The 27,518-nt window shown below is 47.9% G+C and overlaps 1 protein-coding gene across 28 annotated transcripts in view; it reads left to right on the forward strand.

Annotated features, from left to right (window-relative positions):
* NRXN2 (neurexin 2) overlaps positions 1 to 27,518 on the forward strand; it is a 277,457-nt gene that overhangs the window by 239,259 nt on the left and 10,680 nt on the right. For 20 of the 28 annotated variants that reach the window (XM_089483043.1, XM_089483060.1, XM_089483045.1 and 17 more), the window contains 3 exons: positions 2,472 to 2,561; positions 12,791 to 13,113; positions 24,891 to 24,969. In XM_089483043.1, coding sequence (XP_089339169.1) covers positions 2,472 to 2,561; positions 12,791 to 13,113; positions 24,891 to 24,969 — 492 coding nt within the window. The remainder of the gene's footprint in view (positions 1 to 2,471; positions 2,562 to 12,790; positions 13,114 to 24,890; positions 24,970 to 27,518) is intronic. The other 8 variants (XM_089483055.1, XM_089483068.1, XM_089483056.1 and 5 more) reach the window with 1 other exon arrangement.

Genomic DNA, 27,518 nt, shown 5'->3' on the forward strand with positions numbered 1-27,518 from the left:
GCTCTGCCTCCTTGCCCCAGCTTTTTTGGAAACTCTTCTTGGGACGACGAGGGACAAGATCTCAGCTCAATCTTCTGCCAAGGACGGTGCAGCAAATCCACATGCCAGCCTCTCCTAGGCCAAGGTCATTGGCTTCTTTCACATGCCAACTGTCGCCTGCCTTGACCTGGCAACACCATTGACCACATTAACTGGTAGCTAATTAATTTCCCACCCAGCAGTGGCAAATGGCACCTTCTTGCAACTCCCGCTCTGCTCTCTGTGCACTGAGACAGTCTCTGGGCCGATGCAAGCATGCTTTGTTTTCAAGAGACTGGCTGATCTCACTTGCAACACATGCACAAACTCTGGCCTTTGCAGTTGCAAAGGCACTCTGTGCATGTTCAGGCTCTCCTTGTTTCTTGGAGAAGACATCTCTGTGCCCAGGCTCAAAAGACAACCACTGGAGCTCTTTCTTTGAGGCTACGAAAAGCAAAGAACCAGACTTTTGCAAGACTGGCAAAGGGCAAGGACACAAGTCTCAATTGTGCCTCATGACCAGAGAAAGCCTTTCCTGCAACTGCCAAACTCACCTCCTTGCACTTCCCATTGGAGTAGGTTAGGCTAACAACAAGGAAGTATGTCTCCCCCTCCACCCCAAAAACTCTGGTCTTCCAGGTTTGGTTGCCAAGCCTTTCTCCATATAGAACAGTTTGTTTCCGTCATGTCAAAAGTATTTTGTTGGAGACCGTCCTTGTAAGAATTTGGTGTCACTGGCATGCGTTTGTAAGATAACATCCACACAGTGTGTGACAGCTGGTTTTGCAGCCAGTTTTAACTTCCAAGCTCCCTCTGAAGTTGGGAGTTTGCAACATTGGGCATTCACCAAAGCCTGTACTACCAGTATGCTTCCAATGCTGGCTCTCCAGACCTCTAACTGTGAATTCTGGTGGTGAATTCTGGTGCAGGCCTTTCCTGGTTCCCAAAAATCCCTTGCCTGGGCCTGCAACCAAAACAGGTAAGCAGGTGTGAATGGCTGGATGTTGCAGTGCATGAATGTTGAATGGCACTTATTGCAACGGTTAGAACCACATCTGCATCTACATACCTTCCAACTGTCCTGATCTACCAGGGACAGTTTTGATCAATCCTCTACCATCCTACTTTTCCCCACTGCTTTTAAAATGTCCCAGTTTCCCCCTCTTCCTCCCTTTGTCCTGGGTTTACTTCACTTGCTGCAAACTGAGTTCCAAGTGCAAAAGTAGTTTGCGTTCCGTTAACTCAACAGTGGGGTGAGGAACCTTGCCCTTCCTAGTAAGCTGAAGCCAAAGCAAACTGCGGCAGCCTCTCCTAGCTTGCGTGTTTTTCCTCATTCGCAACTTTTGCTGTCTCGACTCAGAGGTTGCTCAGCCACACTCACAAACTCAGCCTGGCTTTCACCTGTGAAATGTTGGAGGGCATGCAGGTAGATATTGACCATGCAGGAAAGTCAATGAGTGTGCTTTGCTGTTGGGAAAAGGAATGAGTATTTTGATTGGATTATGAGTTTAGGGAATGCTGGAACATTGTGTGTGATTCCAACTCCCCCTTCAAAACCTCCCCAACAAAAAAGGCAGGGGCAAAAGGCTCCAAAACCCATCCTAACCCCTCAACAAAATCTCAAAAGTCTGTCTTCTCCTCCGGGTGAAATTTGGCCAATATCCATTTTGGGTTATCCTGCCATTCTGGTCAATCTTAGCTGCCATGGACCCCAGTTTCGCCGTTTGTATAAACCGTCACGAAGTTTTGTTGCCCATTTCCAGATACAAATGCAGGGCAGATTTGGGGGGTTGTTTTTATGTCGGTCCGGAAGGGGGAAGGGGGACGGTTTGAAGGCTGTGGCGGAAGGCTTGCGGGACCAAGCTTGGGTTTGAAGATGACCAAAAAACCAAGCACCGAGAGTTTTGGGAAAGGAAGCTTTCGACGAGAGTTTGACAGTGTGATGTTGCCTTTTCCACCAATTTTGTGACTAGGGACTTAAAGTCTACTAATAAAGTGAATTTAATTTAATTTTTAACAAAATTAATGCATTAGAGAGCTTTATCCACCTCTCCGATGCGGCATAAATCCGACTAACCTTCATCTACTCATCCTAACACTTAAACCTGACTAAACCGTATAACTAGTGCTTTGTCCGTTGATGGCTAAAACCGCTAAACCCCAAACCAAAACCCAAACTGAACCCCCCCTCCTTCCCCTTCAAAACAAAACCAAAAAAATAGCAACAACAACAAAATATCCAAAACTAATGGAAACCTAATTCAGCTAATTTCAATCCAGCGCTTAAACTGCAATGTTACCTGAGCTAGTCTGACCTCTCTAAACATGCTAACCTCTGACCTTTGACCTTCCAGATGGCGTATATGTCTCTCTCTCTCTCTATTTTTTCTTTTTTCCTTCTTTTGTTCTTTTTCTTTTAACCATCTGCAAATCTCTCTCTAAACTCTTTGAAGGGAACAGTGATAATGAGCGACTGGCGATTGCTAGACAGAGAATTCCGTATCGGCTCGGTCGAGTAGTAGATGAGTGGCTACTCGACAAAGGTAATTAACGATAATTAATTCCGGTTAATTAATGAGCGAGTAAATAACCAAAAAAACAACAACAAAGGTTTAAAGGTGCAGCCCTCCCCACCTTGTTTTTTATCCTCTTGACCTTTTCTTCCCTTCCCTTAGTTTCCCCTCCTTGGAGAAATGCTTTCCGCAGATGGATGCTTCAAAGCTGGTGACCCAAGTTGGGGCTAGAAGGAAGGGTTGGTTTGGAGACATTGAACTAGACTAGAGGATGTCAATGCATTCATTTTCCACCACATTAGACCTTAGATTTGGGAGGGATCCCCAAGGGTTATCTAATCAACCCAAAGAAATGTGATGGAACCTTCTCCATCATGGATGGTCCCCGCAGTTCCAACCTTTGGCCAACTGTCCCTCTCTTTGCCCTTTTGCCTTCAAGATCCATCCCTGGATCTGGTACTTGGTCTTCAAGGTGATTCCTACTATGGACAAGTAGCCAGCATGGCATATTGGTTGGTTAGAGCATTGGACTATGACTCTGGAGACCAGGGTTCGAATCCCCACTCAGCCATGGAAATCCACTGGGTGATCTTGGCACACATTCTCAGAAAACCCAGTAATAGGGTTGCCTTAGGGTCACCATTAGTCAGAAACTATGCTTCTATTAATGTAGGCTAAAATGTTATTGGGAAGCCAACATGGCATAATGGTTTGAGTGTTATGGCTATGACCCTGGAGACCAAGTTTCGATTCTCCACTCGGCCATGAAACCCATTGGGTGATGTTGCACAAGTCACATACTCTCAGCCTCAGGGGAAGGCGATGGCAAACCTCCTCTGAACCAGTCTTGCCAAGAAAACCCCAGGATAGGTTCGCCTTAGGGTTGCCATAAGTCAGAAATGACTTGAAGGCACACAACAACAACAATAACACACGCATCCCATGTTCAGAGGCACTTTTCTCACAAGGACAGGCAGCTCCAAGGAGCCCTTCTCAAACAGAGCTCCAGATGTTGCAGGAGAAACAAAGCCTGGCTTCCCCTTTGCTTTTTCTCTCCTGCTTTGTCGCTTTTTCCCTGACACCATTGAATCTGACGCTGGGCATGACGGGACGCCATTGCACCGTGCGTACATTTCCTCGCCTTGTAGCTTTGCCTGCCTGCTGGGGGTGGAAATGCACAGCGTGACATTGTCACCATCGCACATTTTCTTACATCAAGCATCGGCAGGAACGGAAAAGAAAAGCACAAAGAGCCTTTCTCTTACGACGTCCCCAACTCAGCCTCCAACTTTTCAGCCCTGCAACCCTCCCCATTCTGATAATATAGAGGTGCAGGAATAGTTGCAAGTGCCATGACCAGCAATAGAGTGAGTCCAAGGCTAACGTCCATCCCCATTTACTAGACAACAGCTGCTATGGTCAATGGAGGGGATGGCATTCCCCTGTTGCTTGGGAAGCAGATGACTGACGTTCCCATCTTGCAAGCCATCTCCATTGCAATGGACAGAAATGGGATCCCTAGTGCAACTTCCACCAGAGATCAGGGACATGAAGCATCAGTCTTCTGCCTCCCAGTTGACAGGGGAATAGACCCCAATAGACCACAATGGCTGCAGCTGCGTAAATCGAGGGTTGAAGGACTTTCACAATGCCAACATATGCCCTAGACTAGAATCCTAGAATTGAAAGAGACCTCAAGGGTCACCCAACCCTTGTCTTCCATGTCAAAGCATCCCCGACAGATGGACATCCAGCTTCTGTTTACAAACCTCCTAGAAGCTTGTGTGTATGGGCACATTGCCCCCAAATTCCCAAAGGGCTGGCTGCATTCTGTTTGCATGGCACAAGGCCAAAACCCCAAATCGGGTGCAAACTGTCTTCATGACACTGATATTTGATTCAGGACTTTCTTCCCCAACTCACTTTTTGCCATGAGTTTTCATCTCTCTTCACAAACATGTGCAACTATGGTACCATTCTGGTCTCTGCTGGCGTTTGGTTCCAGGATCCCCCCGTTGGATACCAAAATCCAGGGATGTTCAAATCCCATGGCTAGTAAAATGGTGCCCCTTATATAAAATGGCAGAATCAAGCTTTAAAATATACATTTGCAAGCCGTGGGTGGTTGAATCCATGGATGCAGGATCCTTGGATGTGGAGGGACGACTCCAATAGCCAGCCCCACATCAGGTATCTTAAGAAGCCTGATTTAAAGCGTTTGTGCCCCAAAGTGTCCTTCATGCCTGAGCGTTCTTCTGCCTCAGTACAGGTATCGGGTAGCAATGAGTGGCAATGGCATCCCAGCGTTGGCACGCGGGTCATTAAAACGTGGATGCAATTTCAGCAAATTGCCAGATGCCTCAATGAGGCAGCAGGCATCGCCGGCAGGAGTTGTGTGCGGGGAAACTTGGCAGCCTGATCTGTATCTCTCCGTCTCTTTCTCATCTTCCTTGCTGTAGTCAAGACAAAAGAGACTCCAAAATATATTCCATAGATCCCCAAACCTTCGCCTTCCCGGTATTTTGGACTTCAGCTCCCAGCATTAATGACTGTTGCTCCAAATGGCTTCAGCTCCTGAAGGCCACAGTTTGGAAATCCCTGCCAAAGAGCATCCTGGCACATCCTTCTTGCACCTTAGGGATCCCTTCCCTTGCCCTCTCCCCCTAAAAAGAAACCATTTTCTCCCTTGACTTGTCATAGGGCTTGCCTGTTTGACCACAACTTTCATTATCAATCTCCCTAGCTGGCTGCGGATGATGGGAGTTGGAGTCCAGCCCTTGCAAGGTTGGGTTAAAGAACCTCGGCTTTAATTCCTTACCAGGGAAGACCCGCCGAGGTCCAACCTCACCAGCTTTGCAACCATCTTTTCTGCCTTGTGTGTGTGTGTTTGTGTCTCGGCGTGTGATTTGTCCTGGAGCAGGGAGAGCTGCACCTTTAACGCTTTAAACTCAATGGGGAAAGGAGTAGTAACAAGAGAACAAAACAAAAAGGAACACCAAAAAACCAACCCTCAAGGAAAGGCAAGGAGAGGAAAAAGAGCGTTCTAAATCTTAATTTAACCAGCTAATAACACTAACTGTGCTTTTTAACGGAAACCGAGTGCTAAACAGGTTTTTTAACCAATAAATTCCAAAAATGCCTTAATAACCGTTTTAATTGGCGTTGCTTTTCCGAAAGGGAGGGGAGCATCAGCGTCTAAATGTTATCTCTCTTAGGTTTGTTTCGGGTTTTTTTTTAAGTGTCTCCATAACCTGATGGCTTTATAAACAAATTACAGCTGCAAAACGAGAGCGAAGGAAACGACAAAAAACAGTTAAAGGGTCTATTAACGAATACGAAAAAAGATATGGAATAAGCAGAGATGGAAAGTAACTTGGCGGGGGACTGGAAGGTGGGAAAGACAAATCCAGTTTTAACCCTTTGGAATTAAGGAATGGTTTGATGGAGAGCACTGGGGTGCAACGCAGAAAGGAAGAAATGCAATTCATTGTCGAATGTTATTAAAGCCACAATGTATTTCCCACACTGTTTACCTATCTCTCTCTCACTGTCTTACATTCACATCACATAATGCACATGCTTCAAGCACATCCACACAAGCAAAACTGGGACAGGTAGAGTCATAGGATGACATGGAGTCCAAAGGGTCTGCAAAGGCCATCTATTCCAAGCCTGTCTTTTGCAGGCTGAAGCAGCTCCGAAAGATTTCTTGCAAGCTGGGCTGCAAGCCTGGGGGTTTCTTACAAACTTTGGGGTACTATTGGTACGGTGGGAGACCGCTTTGCCCTCCTCTGTACAAAATACAGGTTTTGAGTCTCCCTTATCCAGAATTCCAAAATCCAGAATGTTCCAAAATGGTCCACAAAATGGTGGCTGAGAGCGTGTCACCTTTGCTTTCAGGGTATGCCAACTTTTTTGTTTCATGCATTGCGTATAGTATGACCTCCAGGCCATTGGTACAAGGTAGATATTAAACATACATGAATGTTGTGTTTAAACATGGGTCCCATCTCCAAGATAGTGCATGATGTCCATGCAAATATGCCACTAGTATGTGTGTGGAACACCGATGTCCAACGCCCTTCTGGACCCATGCATTTGGCAACCAAATTTAGCCGGATGGAGTGGAAATGCATCAATCTCTTCAAGGAACTTGCCCACCAGGTAAAGACAGACATCTTCTTTCTCGACAGAGGAATTAGACTGAAGCCTATGAAACTTCATGCTGCCAGCTTCTTTCTTTCAAAGATAAAGCTGTGTTAGTCTGCAGAGGGATCTTGTAGCACTTTTGAGACTAACTGAAAGAAAGAAGGTGGCAACATGAGCTTTCCTAGACTAAAGTCTACTTAATGCACCTGAGAAAGTAGACTCAAGTCTACGAAAGCTCGTGCTGCCAACTTTGTTCTTTCTTTCCATTGGTCTCAAAGGTGCTACAAACAGTGATTCCCAAACTCTGGTCCTTCAGAGGTTTTGGACTTCAGCTCCCAGAATCCTTGACTATTGGCCAGGCTGGCTGAGATGCCTGGGACCTGGAGTCCGAAACACCAGGAAGACCAAAGATTTGTGCTGCAAGATCTCTTTACATATCGATTTTGCAGACTAACATGGCGATATCTTTGAAATGACTCTAGCACAAGGCACTGAGAACACCTTGGAAAATGACAGCTCCCAGAATTGTGTAGCAAGTGAGCCATGGCAGTTAAAGTGATGTCAAGCTGGATTATTTCCGCAGTGCAGACGCAGCCTAGGTCGTACCCCAGTTCTGGGGCTGAATGTGCCGGACATCATCCAGGTTGCTTGCACCAGAACCGGGATTTGAGTTGTGCATCATCCAAGCAGAACCATGACAAAATGAGGTAGAAATGAGCCTTTTGGACCCTACAAAGCCCTTATTCTCTCATCCATCTGATGCCTGGGAGTGAACCCTTCAGGCCTATGTCTGCAAAAGGCTCGAAGGAAGCAGGATGGATCCTGCTTACAGATGAGGCGCCTTTGGAGCAGCCGGTTGAAGTGGGAATTCAGAGAGATGGATGGTGCTTGCTCTCGCGCATGCACACGCCGGCTTTGATTTCCAAACAAGCTGCCTAATGCTACCAGGGTTTCTCGCTAAGGTTGGCTGGCATTGTGCTGTTAACATGCAAAGGGCGCTCTTTGGATGCCGCATCAGTTTTGATTTCCTGCGGCGCCTTCTTGGTTTGGGGAGGTGGAGCCCGGAGGACTGGAGGCTGGGAACTGCAATCGACTCACAAAAAAGGGCTTTGTTGGACCCCGGGAGCTTGGATGACAGGCCAAGATGAGGGTGGTGGGCTCTTAAAGAGCAGGAAGAAATGGGGGGGGGGGGAACCCAAAAATTATTCATTCTTAATGCTAAACAATTTGCAAAGGAAGACATGGTGAAGGCTTGTATGCATTCTCCCTCCTACCAAGAAGAAACACTGCCGGGTTGTAAATTTGCCCCTCCAAAATAAATGAAGGGCCATCTAAAATCCAGCTTGGCGTATGGTGCCAACCAGAGCCTCCTGTCGGAGTTCCTGTTATTATTTATTCTCTTCATTATTTCTTTGCCTTCCTTGCACTGGAAACCAGCCAGGGTCCAGGACCTGCAGAGGCCAAGCTCTTGCTTGCTATGGGATCCCTCTTTTCAAAGCTTAGCATCAGCTGAGTCCTAGGAGTTCCTCCACATCCGTTCCAAAGTGCTTCTTGTCAGAAATTAAATTTCCAAACTGACCACCACTGGGTCCTAAGCCTGCCTTGAAAGCCTTAACCTGGCCTAGGTGTTGTGCTAAATCAGGGCTTCTCTGTACATGTTCAGAGGCATTTGATAGGGACCCCAAGGGCCTTCAACTCCAAACCCTTTCTGCCATGCAGGAAAACACAAAGTATTCCTATCAGACGGCCATCCAGCCTCTGTTTAAAAACCTCCAAAGAAGGAGACTCAATTATACTCCAAGGTAGCATCTTCCACCATCCAACAGCTCTTACCATCAGGAAGGTCTTCCTAAAGTTGAGCTGGAATCTCTTTTCCTGTATTTTGCATCCGTTGCTCCATTGGGTCCTATTCTCTGGAGCAGCAGAAAACAAGCTTGCTCCATCCTCAATATGACATCCCTTCAAATGCTTAAACAGGGCTATCATGTCACCTCTTAACTGTCTCTTCTCCAGGCTGAACATCCCCAGCTCCCTAAGTCACTCCTCATAGGGCTTGATGGTTTCCAGACCTGTCACCATTTTGGTTGCCCTCCTCTGGGCATGCTCCAGCTTCTCCTTGTTCAACTGTGGTGCCCAGAACCGGACACAATATTCCTGGCGAACTTTGACCAAAGCACAATAAGAGTGGCACTATTACTTCCCTTGATCTAGACACTATATTTCTGTTGATGCAGCCTGGAATCGCATTGGCCTTTTTTAGCTGCTGCGTCACACTGTTGGCTCATGTTCAGTGGTCCGCCAAGACCAATCCCAAGCAGAGCCAGGTTTGCATCCTGGCCTAAACTGAGCCCCAGTTTCCCCTCCTTCATGCAACCTCTCTCAATCCTTCCTTCTCTCTCTGCCTCCCATACAAATTTCCCCCTTCGCCTTGTCCTGCCATTCCCTTGTACTACACAAGAGTGGCTCTGGAAGAACGAGTTCCCAACGCACATGGATTCCTGATTCCTTGCTTCTTAGTGCTCAACCTTGCAGGGCTGGCTGGCGCAGCCGATAGAGAACCCTGAGCCTGGAGATTAATTTCTGTGCGCGCTCTGGCATGCTTGAGCGATAAAGAAGAAGGGAGGGAAACGGAGATACAGAGACACACTCGCGCACACACACACAAATGCAAAGGGATATAGGCTACTCAGGCGGATTTGCGTCTGAATTATGCCTCCCGGGAGGTTGCTAAGCTGTCTTGGCTTACACAGATGTTTCATTTGGCACTAGTCCTGTTCTCTCTCTCTTTCTCTCTCTTTCCTCCGCCTTTCTCTTTCACCCTCTCTTTTTGCACACATATGCACACACACACATGCACAATCACATGTACACTTTCTATCTGCTATTGCATTACAGGATTTTTAGTGTGCAAAACACATCCACTCTGGCTTGGCATTTGTCTCTTCTTCCTTTCACCTCAGGGCTCTCTGGTGCAAAAGGGAGGGGGGAGCATTCACAAGTGTGCAAATCCATTGGCGCGACCGGGCGCATGGTTTTCCACGTGTGCGACTGCGTTGGGGGAATAAACATACTTCTAAAGGGCTTTAAATCAGCGGAGGATACACACAAACAAAGAAATAATAAATGGCGGTTCTTTGTGAGAACCAAAACTAATTCAGGTCCTAAAAAGGGAGGGAGAAATTTTTCTACCAGGGTTAGAGGGTATTTTCAGAGTGAAAATCAGTTTTATTTGGGGGCCTGGCCCTCCTTTAACCATGAACAAACCCCTGTCTTAAACCTAATCTTTAATCTTGCTTTCTAAAAACCAAGGGGGCCAAAACGGAAAGGTGTCTCGGAGGGTTCGCAAAATATCCACTTGCAAACTTCTCAAAAGGTGTGTGTTGCAGGGAGGGTTGGCACAAGGTGGCACAGGAGGCGGGCGACGGAAAGGGAAGAACCAGAGTGGTTTATTTTTAAACCAGGGATGATTTTTTCCCCTCCTCCCTTCAGTGGAGAAGGAAAGTTGACTTCAGTCTCTGTTCCATCTGGAGATGCTTTTTTGGGAGGGAGGTTGCAACAGACGGACCCTTTAATGTTTTTCCCCCCACATCTCTTTTTCGGCACAAAGCATTTGAGCAAAGAGTGAGCAAGGGAAGGGCATGGAAAACCCTGGCAAAGAAGGTACTTTTGAGTGGGTCTCTTAGGATCCTAGTTCAACACTCCAACCATTGCACCAAGCCGGCCCAGCTCTTTGGACTACAACTCCCCAAATCCACAGCTAGTATGTCCATCAGCCCGCTTACCCAAACAAAGGACCGAGGTATGCCCTTTTACACACAATACAGTTACAGGTGCTGTAGGCTATGTTTTAGAGGAAGGAATTGACCAAACCACTTCCGAGTCTTAAGGAAACCCTATGAAATTTGTGGGGTCACCCTAACTCAACTGACAGCTTGAAGGTAGACTTCTCTTCTGCCTCGCCAAACTACAGATCCCAGGATTGCAGAGGATGCAACCACGGCCATTAAAGCAGAATCGCAGCACTATAACTGTGATCTGAATGAGCTCCAGGTCTTTATTGGGACGTAAATTCTGCCTTGCCAAAGTTTAAGGAGGTTGGCAATAGAAGGAAAGTGCCCCCTTTGCTCTTGTTGGTGCATTCACAATCGGGCATACAAGTTTTGGATGATGATGATAATGATGATGATGATGATTTGATTCCATTCTATTCCTACTTCCAAGCACCCACATACCCATCATCTTTGCCAGGATCCCTTTCACATACATCTCTTGCTCACTCTTTGTCCTGTGCACCTATGGCGCACCTATTACAATGGGGCGATTGGCTGGGCATCAGGCGAGGGCAGGAGATTTGGGCGACTGGCTGGGCATCAGGCGAGGGCAGGAGATTTGGGCGACTGGCTGGGCATCAGGCGAGGGCAGGAGATTTGGTAGCCCAGAAAAAGGGATGAGTAGCCAGCCACATCTTCCTGAGTAGGAAAAGGACTGAGAAATGAGTCTGTTTTCCCCGGGCTCCAGAGGCAGATGAGTAAAAGTGAGAGGAGCAGGAGAGACAGATGAGCAAAGAAAGGTCTCCCTTTCAGATCCATCTCTTCTCCCACCACCTCTTTTATCCAGCTGCAATAAAAGGCCAAGGAGATAGATGAGATAAGGATGCAGAGAGGCTAGATTGCATTCGATTGATTTGGGCGCCGTGATCAGACTGCCCCCAGGCTGCATGGAGAATGCAAACCACATCGGTCCTTCCAGCCATGCTTGGCACAGTGCCACCCCTGCAATAAAGCCGAATGGCACCCCTGGCAAATGCAGAGGCACAGAGGGGGTCCTAGATTCACACACATACACACACACACACACACACACACACACACCCCAACGAGAGGTGATAAGATAAAAGAGAAGGGTAGGTAGGTAGGTAGGTAGGTAGGTAGGTAGGTAGGTAGGTAGGTAGGGCCGGCATGGCATAGTGGTTTGAGTGTTGGACTACGACTCTGGAGACCAGGGTTCGATTCCCCACTCAGCATGAAACACATTGGGTGACCTTGGGCAAGTCACACTCTCTCAGCCTCAGAGGAAGGCCATGGCAAACCTTCTCTGAACACACCTGGCCAAGAAAAGCACAGAATAGGTTTGCCTTAGGGTGGCCATAAGTCAGAATTAACTTGGAGGCACACAACAACAATAACAACAAAGGTAGGTAGGTAGGTAGGCATTTAAGTGCAGAAAGGATTAGGAAGGAAATAAAGAAGGAAGAAAAGTCGGAAAAAGATGGATGGATGTGCATAGCAAAGAATAGAATGGAGTCAGGAATGAGGAGAAGCTAAATACACTGGAGGGATGTACAGAGCCAGCGTGGTGTAGTGGTTTGCGTGTTGGGCTAGGATACGGAAAGACCACGGTTTGAATCCCCCCTCAGTCATTTGGAAACCTATTGGCCGACCTTCAGGAAGTCACATTCCTCCGAGGCTGAGAAAGGCAAGGACAAACCCCTCTCTGAACAAAACCTGCCAAGAAAACCCCGTGGTAGATTTGCCTTACAGTCACCCTAAGTCAGAAATGACTTAAAGGAACACAACAACAACAACAACAACAAAGATAGATAGGTAGGTAGGTAGACAGACAGACAGACAGACAGACAGACAGACAGTGTCTAGGAGAGAATATTTCAGAAGGATGCATTGCATTGACAGTTGGACAAACAGACATAGACAGACAGACAGACAGACAGACAGACAGGATGGATGGACAGGAGAGCAGAGAGCAGGAATGCAGATAGGCTCCAGATACTATAAAGATGATCCTAGAATCACAGAGGTGAAAGAGACCCCGAGGACCATAGATCCCAACGCCATTCTGCCATGCAGGAAGATGGATCATGGATGGACAGAACAAGAGAAAGAAAAGAAGGAAACATAGAGGAGAAGAGGTCTGGTCAGGTGCAAGGAAGCCAGGGTTGGGGTTGGGGTGGCCTTCCAGAGGAAGACTGAGCCAGCCTGTCTTGTGTGACATGTACGCAGGAGCCAAGCCTCCGGATTCACCTCTGCCCGCTTCTCTTTCTGCCTGCCCCCTTGCTCCCTTCCACACCCCGTCCTCCCTCTTTCCCTTGCCAGGTCGCCAGCTGACCATCTTTAACAGCCAAGCCGCCATCAAGATTGGAGGCCGGGACCAAGGCCGTCCGTTCCAGGGGCAGATCTCAGGACTGTACTACAATGGCCTGAAAGTCCTGTCCCTGGCGGCCGAGAGCGACCCCAACGTGAAGGTGGAGGGGAACCTGCGGCTGGTGGGCGAGGTGCCCTCCGTCATGACCACGGAGACCACGGCCACTACCCTGCTGGCAGACATGTCCACCACCATCATGGAGACCACCACCACCATGGCCACCACCACCACGCGGCGCGGCCGCTCTCCCACCATGCGCGACAGCGTCACCCAGGTCAGTGGGAAGCAAGCAGCTCAGATGGGAAGGGGAGAAAGTGAATCGGGATGGAAGGGATCTGGCATAGACAGACATAACAGGAGCTTGGCCAGCTGGAAATGAGCCTGGATGGCCTTCTTTTGGGAGTGCTTGGATTGTGTCTTGCTGCATGGCACAAAAGGGTTGGTTTGATGGCCCTTGGGGTCCCTTCCAACTCTACAATTCTATGATTGTGTCTTGCTGCATGACACAAAGGGGTTGGACTGGATCTCCCTTGTGGTCCCTTCCAACTCTGTGATTCTAAGAACCCCTTCTGCCATGCAGGAAGCCACAGTCAAAGCCCTTCCTGTGCCAGATGGCCATCCAGCTTCTGCTTAAAAACCTCCAAAGAAGGAGACTCCACCACATCCAAGGCAGAATCTTACTTTCTTTAGGGGTACAGGACTCAGGAGGTTCCAGGGATGAAAAAGTGGCCACCAAAGTGATCTGCTCCTATCTTCGAGGACCTCAGCGGTCAGGGTATCTGTTTGCTAGTTGAGGATGACCAGAGTTGTAGTCCAACTCCTCTGGTGGATGCTGGTTTGGAAAAGGCTAATACAGTATCTCACCCAGAAGAACTTCACTGGGGATTTGAGGGCGAACGAAGGGTCTTGGGTTCCTCAGCACTCATCATCCCACAAAAACCCATCAAAATGCTCATCCCATCCCACGGTTAGGGAATGGTGCCACAAAATCGCAGAGGGAGGGATGTTCGGAAAGCCCTTTGCTCTCCAAAGTATCAGCTTTCTCCAGCCATGTCCCCCAAACGGAGCGGCAAATAGAAGCTGGTTTCTGCGACTGCCGCAAATCATGCGAGTCATGCCTCCTGGCTTGCTACGATTTATTCAACCTTTGCGAGAGCTTTCAAGTTGCACCTTCATCACCTCCGGCGTTGGAGGCTTTGTGACCCAGAGTGTGTCTAGACTGCGCAATTAAAGCAGCTTGACACCACTTTACATAAAGGATTGGTAGTTTGGTGAAGGATGTACAGTTCCCAAGGTATTCTGAGTGCTGGTCTACACTACAGAGTTAACCTGACCTTCAATCCTCCTTTTCTCTCAGGGTACTTTAGTGCCTTCTAAATAGCTCAGCAGACTACAAATCCCACCGTTCCATAGGATGGAGCCGTGACAATTAAAGTGGTAATACATTGCTTTAATTATGCAATGTAGATGCACCCCAATTTTCCTTTCTGACATCCAAAGAGCCAGAAACACGTCCCTTTCCTTTCTTTCCCTCTCTTTCCTCCTCATATATACTTTTCAAAAGTCATTTAATTCTGTTCCCGATGACCAGGTTGGGTCAGATCCAGACAGACGCCTCTTAATTCTTGCCGAAATCAAACAGTCCTGATGCCATGGCTATTATTATGAATCGATTGACTGGATTTATGAACTTCCCTTCATCCACAAGCGATCTCCGAATGGGGTCTGTAATGTCCTAAAATAAATCAGGGATGGGAGGATGTGAGCCGAAATTGCTGAGAAGTCCCTTCCCTCCTCTTTTTCAAAATCTCAGCCTCAGCAGGACTTGGCGCTTTTGTTCCGAAAAGGGCTTTTGACAAAATCTGGGCCATCTTTCCACAGCCCAAATGTTGCACCTATAAAGCCGCTTCAAAAGAAAAATAGACGTTTTTCCTAACACATTCTCGTGCGGTTTTGATCTACATGTGAGTCTTTTGCAACCCAAACTACAATGTGCATAGGATCCTGTTGCGCACCGATTCCCAAACTTTCCTCCTTCGGGCGTTTTGGACTTCAGCTCCCCAAAGCCTCAGCTGACTTGGCCCAAAAGTCAGGAATGCTGGGAGATGAAGTCCAAAACATCTGGAGGACCAAAGTTTGGGAAACCCTGCTGTAGCGGACTTTTTTGGAAGTGGACTCACACTTGCGGTAAATAAAATCCAGCGGTTTTGCAATGTCCGTGTTTGGCAAAGGGCTACTGTGACGTTACTACAGTGGTGTTTGCAAAGGCCAGGATATTCTGGGAACAGCCCCGATTATGAACCGAGCTCCTTCCATTATATGAGTCCCTCTGTTCTGACACTGAAACTGTTCATATATGCATCCCACTATGCCACCCATGCCATAGCACATCAGTGGGGTCAAAATGTGGTGTCCTGCCTCAGTCATATATCTGGACATCTAATTTTGAGTTCAGAATGAGTGACTTGGAGCCACTGCACCGGATGGCACAGCCAGACACATTTTAAAGAGATGGCATTGGAACATGTTGTTCCAGGAAGACCTGGAGCAAACTATGAGTTTTTAAACTGTTTTAAGAGTGTTTGGCGCTGAACAGACCAGACGTCTTTCATACTGTCTCAGGGTTTGGGCCTTGCATTGTCCAGACTCCTGGCCAAGAGGCCATTTTATTTGGCCCATGCAGAAAGGGTCAGTGTGGAGAAGCCAGAAAATTGACCAACACATAGTGCAGCCACAACGCAACAGGACTCAATGCACATTAGCACTGATGCACAATTGGACCGCTATGCATTGCATCCAATGTGCATCTGGAAACCAGCTAGGGAGCGCAAGTGTATATTGGTATAGCCCCATGTACATAAAAGCACCATTTCCGGTGTCCCGCTACGCATCTTCACAATTCCCTAATAGGGTTTCTTAGTAGCTATGTAGCTAAATGTACACAAAGTTTCATCACATGGACCTCAGGAGAGACTCTCGAACAATATATGCATTTTTGTGCTCGCTTCTCCCAACATCTATTTTTCTACCCATCTGTCAACCAAAGAACCGCATTGCAAAAGTTTGCAGAAGTGTGAAAACCGATGCTTAACTCTTTCACTTTGTGACATTTAACTGCTTCCATTTATATATATATGGGGTGAGGAGGCCTGTATTTTGCACTGGGAAATGCAGAACAATTTCTTTTCTTTTCTCTGTTCCCTATTCTTATTCCGCTGTTTCCTACTAGGCGAGCTGTTTGTACTCTTTCTGGCGTCAAAATGTTCTGTGACTGGAGGCAACAATGCCGGGGATTTGGGCAGAAGCCCAAATTCTAGGTGATGTTTCTTTTCAAAGACGGATACAATTTTCTGTTCTTGGAACAAATTCACGGGGATCTCTTGCTTGTACACATCGAAACAGGTATGAGCAACTGCAAGAGTCTGCAAGAGGACAAATTGCCCCTCTTTGTGGTCTTTCGTACCCTCGAACTGTTCCAGTTTGGCAGGGACAATCCCAAATTTAAAATGTCCCGGCTTCTCTTTCCTCTTCCCACATTCCCCCACTTAACCCAGGATAGTCTATACCATTTCCCCCCGAGTTTTCATGAAAGATCCGCATCGATCTGCATCGTCAGCTGTGTAAATCCACTTCCGAATCGATTCAAGGATGGGAGGTGGCTCCGGTTTTTAACCTGAAACGATGACGTGTGTGAATAACACAAGGGTTACAATGACTCAGAGAGATTCGCAAACCCAAAACGTAATGCAAACAACAAACCCGATATGCGTCAGTGCAGCGATCCACATCTCCTTGGCACAAATAAATTAGTGTGAACGCTCCCCAAGGTTTCTGGTGGGGAATTTTTGTCCACCTTTCCTAGGGATGCCAGCCCTCAAACTAGAAATTCTCTGCCAAGTTAGTTAGTTGGAGGCGCATGACCCCCTTTCTATAGGTGTCAGTTGTTGTAGTTGTTGTGGTGTGCCTTTCCGACTTATGGCAACCCTAAGGCCGACCTATTATGGAGTTTTCTTGGCACGTTTCTTCAGAGGAGGGTTGCCATTGCCATCCTCTGAGGCTGAGAGAGTGTGACTTGCCCAAGGGCACCCAGTGGGTTTCCATGGCCAAACAGGGATTTGAACCCTGGTCTCCAGGGTCGTAGCTTGATGCTCATGCTTGCTCTCAGTGTCAGATGCGCCCCCAATTCCAGGTTGGCCGAATGCAGCTCTCTTTTGCACTTCGCCTTTCTCCTCCAACCCTCTTGTTGCTGCTTCTTGCACCATTTATTTTTTAGGGGAAGCACCGAATTGAGGGAGAGGACCGATGCGTCGTATCCCGTGCCCACCTCTCCCGCCGTCGCAGCTTTGCAATGCACGCAAAAAATAAAATCAAGCAAGCCACATCTCCCTCCGCAGATCTCGGGCTTTCCATGCTCTGATGGCACAGATGATGCTTCCCTCTCTCTCTCTCTTTTTTGGGAAAAATAAAAAAGAGGGTGGGGGGACCGCTGACAAAGTCCTCATCCGGTTGCTATGGCAACCGTGGCGGTAATTAGGTTGGCCTGGTTTCTCATCTTTGGGAGGAAAAGAGAGAGAGAGGGTGGGTTTTGTGGGGAGGGAGGCAGGGAAGAGGCAGGTGGCGCAAAGATGCAAGAGGAGTTTACCTGGCGGAGGAAGGAATGCTCCCCTATTTTTGGGTGTGTAAGCTCATCCAGAATAGCTGCCGCTGCCCTTGCAAGCAATTGCTTGGGTTAGGACCACCATCTTGCACACCGAGATGTGCTTCAAGCTTTGCTCTTGTGCATAGATAGGGGGCACCTTGTAGGTATGTGCATGCAATGTGCCCACATTGTAGGTATGGGCATGCAAAGCAACCCGTAGAGGATCCCACCATTCTCTCCCTGGAGGTATCTAAATGAGCTGCTGCTGCTTGTTGTTGCGTGCCTTCAAGTCGTTTCCAACGTACAGTGACACCTATGATCGGGGTTTCTAGGGCTGAGGGTGCATGACTTGCTCAAGATGAGACAATAGGTTTCTATGGCCAAGTGGAGAATGGAACTCTGGTTCCTCATGCCCCAGTGCTTAAACCACAATGCCAGTCCTTGGCATGTATTTGTTTTTCTTGTTGTGTGCCTTCAAGTCGTTTCTGACTTTTAGGGATTTGATTATTCACAGATCCGAATAATATGTTCTCACTAGGAATCTTGGGGTCCTCCAGTACAACTCTATGGCCAACCTTCACCAGAAGTTGCACTGGAGGGCCTAGCGCATTGATGGTGAACCTTTTTGAGGCCGAGTGCCCAAACAGCAACCCAAAACCCACTTATTTATTGCAAAGTGCCATGTCCCTCTGGCTTTCTGGTAACAAACTTTGGAAAACTCTGTGCTGGGACGATGGCACATGTGCCCACAGAGAGGGCTCTGAGTGCCGCCTCTGGCACGTGTGCCTTAGGTTCGCCATCACTGGCCTAGCAATTCCTACAAAGAACACTTCTTTCTTTCTTTTTAACAGTATTTTTTTATATATGAACACACACATATTTATAAAAGCACAAGACACTACAGCCCACAGCATTTCCCTAGAGAACACTTCTCTAGGCATTTGTAGGTCCTCCGGCACCATTCGATGGTCAGCGCCTGGCGGATGTTGACCATAGAGTTGCACTGGACAACCTAAATATTCCTAGACAGAGCAGTTCTCTAGGCATTTGAAGGTCCTCCAGCACAATTCAGTGGTCAACGTCTAGCAAATGTTGACCATAGAGTTGTGCTGGAGGACCTAGAGATTCCTAGAGAGAACACTTCTCTAGGCCTCTTTAGGTCCTCCAGCACAATTCAGCGGTCAATGTCTGGTTAATGTTGACCATGGAGTTGTGCTGGAGGACCTAGAGATTCCTAGAGAGCGCACTTCTCTAGGCATTTGTAGATCCTCCACCATAATTTGATGGTCAATGTTCAGCTAATGTTTATAAATATATTTATAGGAGTGTTTCTAGCTTTCATTCAATAAGGTCCTCCATTTTTCTTTTCATCCTACACTTTGTGGGGCCTTGTCCTCCTTTGCAGTTCGGACATTGGGTCACTGTTATATACACTCCATAGGATGGAAATGGGGAGGAATGTGGGGTTAGTAAGGCACTGCGGACAACCAATGGCAGGAATGAACATCACCAAAGCGGAACCATAACGATTTGCAGAGAAAGTATGATAGCAATTGTTTGCATTTGCTTAAACAACACAATCGCTGCAAGACAACAGGCTGCTGCGACAAAGCCCTCCGCCTCCCAATTTTGTCTCCTGGCAATTGAACCATTAGAAATACAGTTTGGGCATCCAGAGAAAAGGATGCGCAACCGCGACACTAACACCTCATGACCCGAACTAAAACACTGTGAGTGTACAAGAAGGCTCTTCCACGCATGGACGCTTTATACGCCGCAGGATTCACCTTTGGCACGTCGACGGTTGTGTTTGGAAAATTCACTCACGACTTTGCGCCGAAGCCATACAGGCACCTAGGAAAGCAAAAGGAGCACTCTCGGGTTTGGAAAGCAACATGTTCGGAGGCATTGCGAGAGGAAGGTTTCGGATTGTTACCACTTCCAAAATGCGCATTCAATCCTAGCCACAGTTATTTCATTTGTGCAACTCTTTTGCGTGGTGGAAAGCACTGCGTTTTAATTCCTTCACTGTTTTGTAAGCCTCCCAAAATATTTCCTAAGGGAAATGCTTTGCTTCGGGAGGTTATTTCTATCATTACCTTGGAACAAAACAAAGCAATCCTCCTATACATATTTTTATGTATTGATATTTATTTTCTTCCAAAGATTTATATCCCGCCTTTCTCCCACAATGGGATTCAAAACCTCTTTTACAGTGACTAGTAGTGTGCTAATGTGAACGTTGGACTACAGCTTTGGAGACCAGAGTTTGAATCCCCACCTGGCCACGGAAACCCATTGGGTGCCCTTGGGCAAGTCACACTCTCTCAGCCTCAGAGGAAGAAACCTGCCAAGAAACCCCAGAGGACTTAGAGTGACTTGAAAGAACACAACAATTGTGACTGGCGCCCAAACTCTTCAGTCTTTCTATTCCTCTCTGCACCCCACAAGTGAAAATTATATCCCTACACCTTAGTCCCAATTTTGGGGAAAGCAGGTACTGTAATAATAATAATAATAATAATAATAATAATAATAATAATAATAATAGACCAGTGGACCATCCAGTGGCTTCTTTTGGAAGGAGCCCGAGGCTGTGCAAATCGTCTTCCAAGGGCCATAATGAGACCACCCAACCCTTTACAAGTAATCTCCGAGGCTTAGGAAAAATTACTCTTTTGAACCAAACCCCTCCGAATAAATACAGTATGCACTCCGAGAAGGGCTTTGGTGTAAATTGCATTTCGTTCAGATGGAGAGCTCAGTGTAATTACACACACACACATACACACACACGCATGCATACAAATCCCAAACGGCTGCTAGGATGAATTATCCCTGTGCACACAGCAATATCACACGCAGTCGAATAGGGACAAAATGTCATGGGACGCAGGCCAAGGGAAAGTACTATGTCCCCTGTCTCCAAAGTGTGGAAAGGGAATCGCGATTCTGCGAGTCGCTTGTGGCGGAAGAGCAACAGAGAGCCAACATGGCTGAGAGAGTGAGACTTGCCCATGGCAACCCATGGCTGAGCGGGGGAATCGAACCCTGGGTCCCCAGTGTCCTAGTCCAACACTCAAACCACTGGCCGTGGCTCAATGCTGTGGAATTCTGGGATTTGTAGTTTGGTGGGATATTTGGCCTCCTCTATCAAGAGTGCTCTAGAGCCACAGCAAACTACTGATCCTAGGACTCCATAGCATTGAGCCAGGGCAGTTAAAGGCAGTGCAAATGCGGCCTATGATAAAAACAGGTAAAATCTTGTTGTACAAGAGCTTGAAGCAAACAAACCATTCTTAAAATGACACCAGTGCGCGATCCCAGTGTGGCGTAGCAGTTTGTGTGTTGGATTATGACTCTGGAGAGCAGGGTTCGATTCCCCGCATGGCTATGAAATCCACTGGGCGTCCTTAGGCAAGCCACACTCTCTCAGCCTCAGGGGAAGGCCAGGGCAAACCTCCTCTGCACTAATTGTGCCAAGAAACCCCCAGGATGGGTTCGCTTTAGAGTTGCCGTAAGTCAGAAACGGCCTGAAGTCACGCGACAACAAGTGCGCAGCCACACATTGAGCATCCAACGGGATTCTGGAACACCAAGTTCATTCAGGAAAATTGAATTTCCATCCCAGAAATATGAAGTCTCACAATCCTGCAAGTAAGGGATGGAAAGCGGATGGTATGCAGAGAAAATCAGCCGTGGGTGTTTTTTCCTCCTCCTTGCAGAGCCTCCCTTGGGAAAAAAGGAGAGGAGTGAGTCCACTAAATTGGCCTCTCTTTCGGAAGCAGGCTTTCTGTGCGCCATCTTCTCAAGGGCCACTCCAGGGAGAGCTTCTCTCTTTCCCGAGGGTCCTTCACAATACTCCAGCCACCTCCTGCCGGCCACTTGGCACAACCACAGAGGCGTCATGTGGCTCTCGGCACCGGTGCCAGCCATCTGCCGAAGCCTGGCTTCCCGTGGGCATCGTTGGCATTGGGTTCGCTGCAACCCAGGACCTGGTCCAGAAGACGGAGTTAGCCTTAGTGAACCCATCGTGGGATTGTTCCCCAATGGGATCGCGGACTACATTGCAATGGGACAAAACAGACACAGATATCCAGAAACCTAGGGCCTTCTAGTCCAACCCCCTTCTGCCATGCAGGAACTCACCATCAAAGCATCCCTGACAGATGGGCATCCAGCCTCTGTTTGAAAAGAAGGAGACTCCACCATCTTTCAAGGGAGTGTGTTCTACCGTCTGACAGCTCTTACTCTCACAAAGTTCCTCTGGATATTGAAGGCAAACCTCCTCTGAACAAATTTTGCCAATAAACCAAACAAACCATGATAGAGTCACCTTTGTTGTTGTTGTTGTTGTTGTTGTGTGCCTTCAAGTTGTTTCCAACTCATGTTTCCTTGGTGCCTCTGCTGCATAGCTAACTATATGTAAAGTTATATAACATAAAATTTGTGGTAGATTTGGATTTGGTCATAATATCACTAAAAACATTGCCATGCAATATATCACGCTGGCATGTGGTTTTGTTCTCCTGCAATGTTTTTTTTAATGATATCGCACTGCGATATTTTTAGTCTATTGATTTCTCTATTATTGCTCCATTATTAAACATCTGTAATCGTTTTTTATTTTCTGATTTATCTCATGCGCTTTTCTGGATTCTCGACTCTCTGCGGCCACGGAATGGTTTTCCGTCGGGGTGCAATTTCCTGCTTGGTTTCATTCGGCTGCTTGTTTCCGACTTCTGGCGACCCTAAATGTTATGGCACCAGAGAAGGCAAAAGACCTGGTGAAACTACAAATCCCAGGTCTCCCTAGGAAGCAGCGACAGCACTTGCAAATGGTATCAAAACTGCATTATTTCGACAGATGCACCCTAGGTCTTTTCCCAGGTAGGTGTGCGGAGAAACATCTGGAGACAAACCAGCCGGGAGGTGTATTTGTGCTGCTTCCCGGTGTCAGTCAGTGCGAAATGGAGCAGGGATACACCTGCCAAGAGCAGCAAGCGCATGGTGCAGAAGCATCAAGAATGGAGGGCTGGAGACAGAGGGGGCGTCTCTCCTGCCATCATTTGTCTCCAGAGCCACCTCATTTACATTCCTCCCACTGGAATGGGGTCCAAGTGATTGATTCCAGGCCCCGGGTTCCTGTCCAAGCCTTTGTGATGCTAATTCCGACATGCTGGGGTTGAGATGCACCATGCAAGCTCTGGAATACTGATAGCAAAAGGGAGAAACACCTCCTGGAGTCCTTTGGCTTCCCATTCCACGCAAATCCTGATCGCTTCCCGGTTATTAATTCATGTCTAAGCCCTGCCCTTGCTCCAAGGAGAAAGCACCAGCAGCCAAAGGGGTGGAAGGTGTTGCCCCCTTTTATCCACACAACTACACTTGGGCAGTAAACATAGCAAGCATACATATAGGATGCACATCTGGCTTGACAGCAGTGCATGCAAGAGAGATCTAGGAATCGTAGTAGTGGACCTCGTGAGCCAACATCGTGATGCAGCAGCTAAAAGAGCCAGTGCAATTCTCGGCTGCATCAATGCAGCTGAGACAGGTGCATCCCAGGTCTTTTCTCAGCCATAGCTCCATCCTGGGGTTTGTAGTTTTAACAAGGCCTTTACCCTTCTCTGCACAAGAGTGCCAATGCAGTTCTGGGTTGCATCCCACTATTCCACCTGGTTTTTAAATGTCTCAGCCTGCATCTGCACTGCAGAAGTAATGCAATTTGACAACCCTTTAACAGCCATGGTTCCATGCTATAGAATGCTGGGATGGGCCATTTTGTCAGAAATCTATCAGAGAGCTCTGGCACTCCAACAAACTACAAATCCCAAGCTTCCATAGGATGGAGCCACGGTGCCAAGCTGCATTAATTCTGCAATCTGGCAACCACCGTATGCTTGCATTTCAGGCCTATATGCAACACAATTGCCTCCTTGGATTTGACACGGATGGGAGTCCACAAAAGCTGGTGCCACATAGAGCAATTCGTCATTTTTGCAGCGATTAAAATGCACCGAGCCCATTCCGCGTCTCAATTGCGAGCTGAAAGGAAAAAGCGGGGGGAGAAATAAGGAAACTGTCATTGAAGTTACATGCCCAAACAAAAGCAGCTGAAATGCTATCATGCAGCCAGAGGTGGCTGTTCTTATCATCGCCACCTGCAACAGGAGCGGCTCAAGGAAAGAAGCCACTGAAAATGGCTGCACTGACATTTGCACTGATAGGACGATCCCGTCTCCTGTCTCTTCCTTGACTCTTGGAACTGTGACAACCGGAGGAGACGCAAACAAGCATGCCTACCTCCAAGTGCAACATTGCAACTGAATTATAAACGTCAGGCAGCAAAGGTCCGGAGGCGGTCATCCTTTTGTTCCCGCTGGAAGCTGCATGCTGGCCATAAGTGGCCAACGCAGAGTACTGAACCCGCTGTGGATTTTAAGCTGAGTTGCAAAAGAGCTGAGCTGCAAAGCCCAAAGTAGCATCTTATTCTCCATCCATTCTTTCTGCATCGACTTTTTACTCTCTCTCTCTCTCTCTCTCTCTGCCTTTCCTTTCCCCCCATTTCTCATCTCTCTTTCTCTCTTTCCTTATTCCTTTCCCGCATGAAAGGGAGGGAGCGTTCATCCAGAAGTCAAAATCTTGGCTGGACCAAGGATTGCATTCAATGAACGTGATTTTGGGACCATGATTTGCCTAACTTTATGTAGAGGTAGATGGAGATATCAGGTGGAACTCACCGTCGTAGCGATGGATGCGTAACCTAGAGGTATGAGTCCACTGCCTTGGAGTGCATTGGAGTCTCCTTTTTTGGAGGTCTTTAAACAGAGGTTGGATGGCTATCTGTTGGGAATACTTTGATTCTGTATTCCTGCATGGCAGAAGCGAGTCGGATCGGGCAGCTCCTTGGGGTCCCTTCCAACGCTACAATTTTATGCATATTTTTATTATGCATATTAATGCATAATAGGGTGACTTTTATGGAACAGGTGGGTTTTTAGTTTGCTGTTAACCTTTGCATATTTTAATGTGATTTTATATTGGGTGTGGATGTTTTGAATTGTTTTGAATTTTATCGAGATTTTAAAGGTTTTGTCTATGAGCCGCCTTGGAAGAGAGTTGAGTATATATATACTCCTCCCTACCCAGGGTCACACAGAGTGTGTGTGTGTGTGTGTGTGTGTGTGTGTGTGTGTGTGTGTGTATACACATACACACACACACACCCAACTCTCTTCCATGCCAGCATTCTCTGAAGGTGCCAGCCAAAGATGCTGGCGAAACGTCAGGAATAAACTCTTCCAGAACATGGCCACATAGCCTTAAAAACCCACAAAACCCAATAAACTGAATGGTTACTGAGTTCTAACCCCGACTGACCGCTGGCTCTCTTGCTTCCTTCCCTTCAGAACACAGATGACCTCCTAGTAGCTTCGGCCGAGTGCCCCAGCGACGACGAAGACTTGGAAGAGTGCGAGCCGAGCACTGGTGGGTCTTTTTCCATCCTCTCAGCCCCGGGAAACACAGTCAGAAGCGGGAGGGAGCGGACCGGCCCTTGTGCCCAGATCCAGATCCATACATGCCCTGCCCATGAGACATGAGAATCAGTTCTGGGGTCCCTGTGCAGAGACACAAATGTGCATCCTTTTTTGCTCAGGCCAGTGCAACACGATAGCAACAGGCACATACTCTCTCTCTCTCTTTTTTCCCTTTCCTTTTCCACCTCTTGTTTCATCCCTTGTAACCAAGGCTCCCATATGTGCCCCATAGACTTCTGTTTGGCCAAAGCACATTGGATCCTGATATACCTCTCACTAGAAGCTGTGACCAAAGCACAATGGCACTATGCCTGACTGCTCTTCTCTCCCTCTGAAGCCATAGCAATTGCAGATGGCATGGAGGGAGGGCCTCTCACCAGCCGCTGGGGCCAAGGCACAATGGCACTATGCCTGGCTGCTCTTCTCTCCCTCAGAGTCCATGTCAGTTGGAATGGAGGGAGATGCTCTCAGCAACCTCTGGGCCAAGGCATGCTAGCAATGTGCCTGGCTGCTCTTCTCTGCCTCAGAGGCCATAGCAGAGGCACTTGGTATGGTAGGCAGAGACAGCATGGACTGTCAAAATGTTGCCATAGCAGTAGCTGTTGGCATGGAGAATGGACCTCTCACCAGCTGCTAAGACCAAAGCACAATGGCTCTATGCCTGTCTGCTCTTCTCTCCCTCGGACACCACAGCAATGGTAGTTGGCACAGAGGAAGGACCTCTCAGCAGCTCCTGGGCCAAGGCATGATGTTGCTGTGCCTGGATGCTCTTCTCTCCTTCTGAGGCCATAGCAATGGCAGATGGCATGGAGGGAGGACCCCTCACTCGCCACTGGGACCAAGGTACAATGGCACTATGCCTGGCTGCTCTTCTCTCCCTCAGAATCTATAGCTGTGCCAGTTGGCATGGAAGGAGGGCCTCTCACCCAGTGCTGGGGACCAGACATGGTAGAGCTGTGCCAGACTGCTTTTCTCTCCCTGAGAAGAAGCACTTGGTATGGCAGGAAAAAGACAACATGAACTGTCAAAATGAATAGAGATGGGACCACCAGCAGCCCAACGATTATGGTTCGATTACCCCTGGATCTGTCAGAACACAAAGATCTTAGGCTGCATCTACACTGCAGAATTAATGCAGTTTGACACACACACACACACACACTTTAACTGCCCCGGCTCAATGCTATGGAATTCTGGGATTGGTAGACCTTGACCAAGTCACATTATCTCAAACCTCCTCAGAACAAACCTGCTCAGAACAAATCTTGCCAAGAAAACCCCAATAAGTCTGCCTTAGGGTTGCCATAAGTCAAAAACACCTCGAAGGCACGCAAGACAAGAGGGTCATGTGGGATATTCAGAGAGAGCTCGGGTGTCCCAATGGACTGCAAATCCCAGGATTCCCTATTATGGGGCCATGGCATTTAAAGCGGGATCAGAGTGCTTTAATTCTGCTGTGTGGCAGCAACCTGAGTCAACTTACTCCAGACATACATACGCATTTTGCCCCCACTCTGGAGTATATCACACGGAGCTTTTTGGAGCTCAGATCCAGGTTGACTCCTGGTTCAGCTATGTGAATTCACATCGTAATGTGAATGTTTTATCACACCTGGTTGCCCTTCTGTTGCCCTTCCGAATTGAGGAGGAATCCAACGCAAGTCACGTGATACGGATTCATGCAAAGTGGAGTGAGTGCACATTGTATTACCACACCGGTGCATACCATGCAGATTCAATGATTCGAATTGGGATCCTTGTACATGCTCGGCAGGGCTCTGGACGCTGTCCTCCTTCCCTGCCCCCTCCTTAGCTGTCATCCTTCATTGGGCTGAAGGAGCAGTCAGGGAATGATGGGATAGGTCGCAGGGGGTCACTGGGGCCAGGGTTTGGATGCAGGAGAAGGCAGGGGATGATGGGATAGGTCACAGGGGGTCACTGGGGCCAGGGTTCGGATGCAGGAGAAGGCAGGGGATGATGGGGTAGGTCACAGGGGGTCACTGGAGCCATAGAAAGGAATCTCATCTGATAACACATTCACGTTATAACGTGAATTCGCACTGTGGACCTGCAGTCCCCCCGGATCTGAGCTCCAAAAAGCCCTGTGTGATATACTCACCTGTCTGTCTAGCGGAACGAGGAGGTCCTTGTAAGCATCGTTTCTTTGCTCCCTTTCCCCCCTCCGCCAGCCCCAAAAATATATTCCGTCGGTCTGGAAGGGGCTCTGTGTGACGGAGCCAAAAGTGCGACATCAAACGAAAAACTCAGAGCCTCTGAAGTCTGAAAGGTCTTTTTTTATTATTTTTGCAATGCCCCAGAAAACAAAGGCGCTTATCTCAGCCTCCCATCGCCCTGAAGTCTGAAACTTCATAAAATGGATGCATTTTATTTTTATTTGGGGGCGAGGGGGTGTTATTTCTGTTTGCGTGCAAGTGCCGTAAATGCGTTTGGCGGAGTTGGAATTAAACAAGGAAAAGTGCTGGGGGAGTGATGCTTTTG

The sequence above is a fragment of the Sceloporus occidentalis genome, unplaced genomic scaffold (assembly GCF_023333645.1).
Source record: "Sceloporus occidentalis isolate IW3139 unplaced genomic scaffold, rSceOcc1.0.p SCAF_20, whole genome shotgun sequence".
Classification (NCBI taxonomy): domain Eukaryota; kingdom Metazoa; phylum Chordata; class Lepidosauria; order Squamata; family Phrynosomatidae; genus Sceloporus; species Sceloporus occidentalis.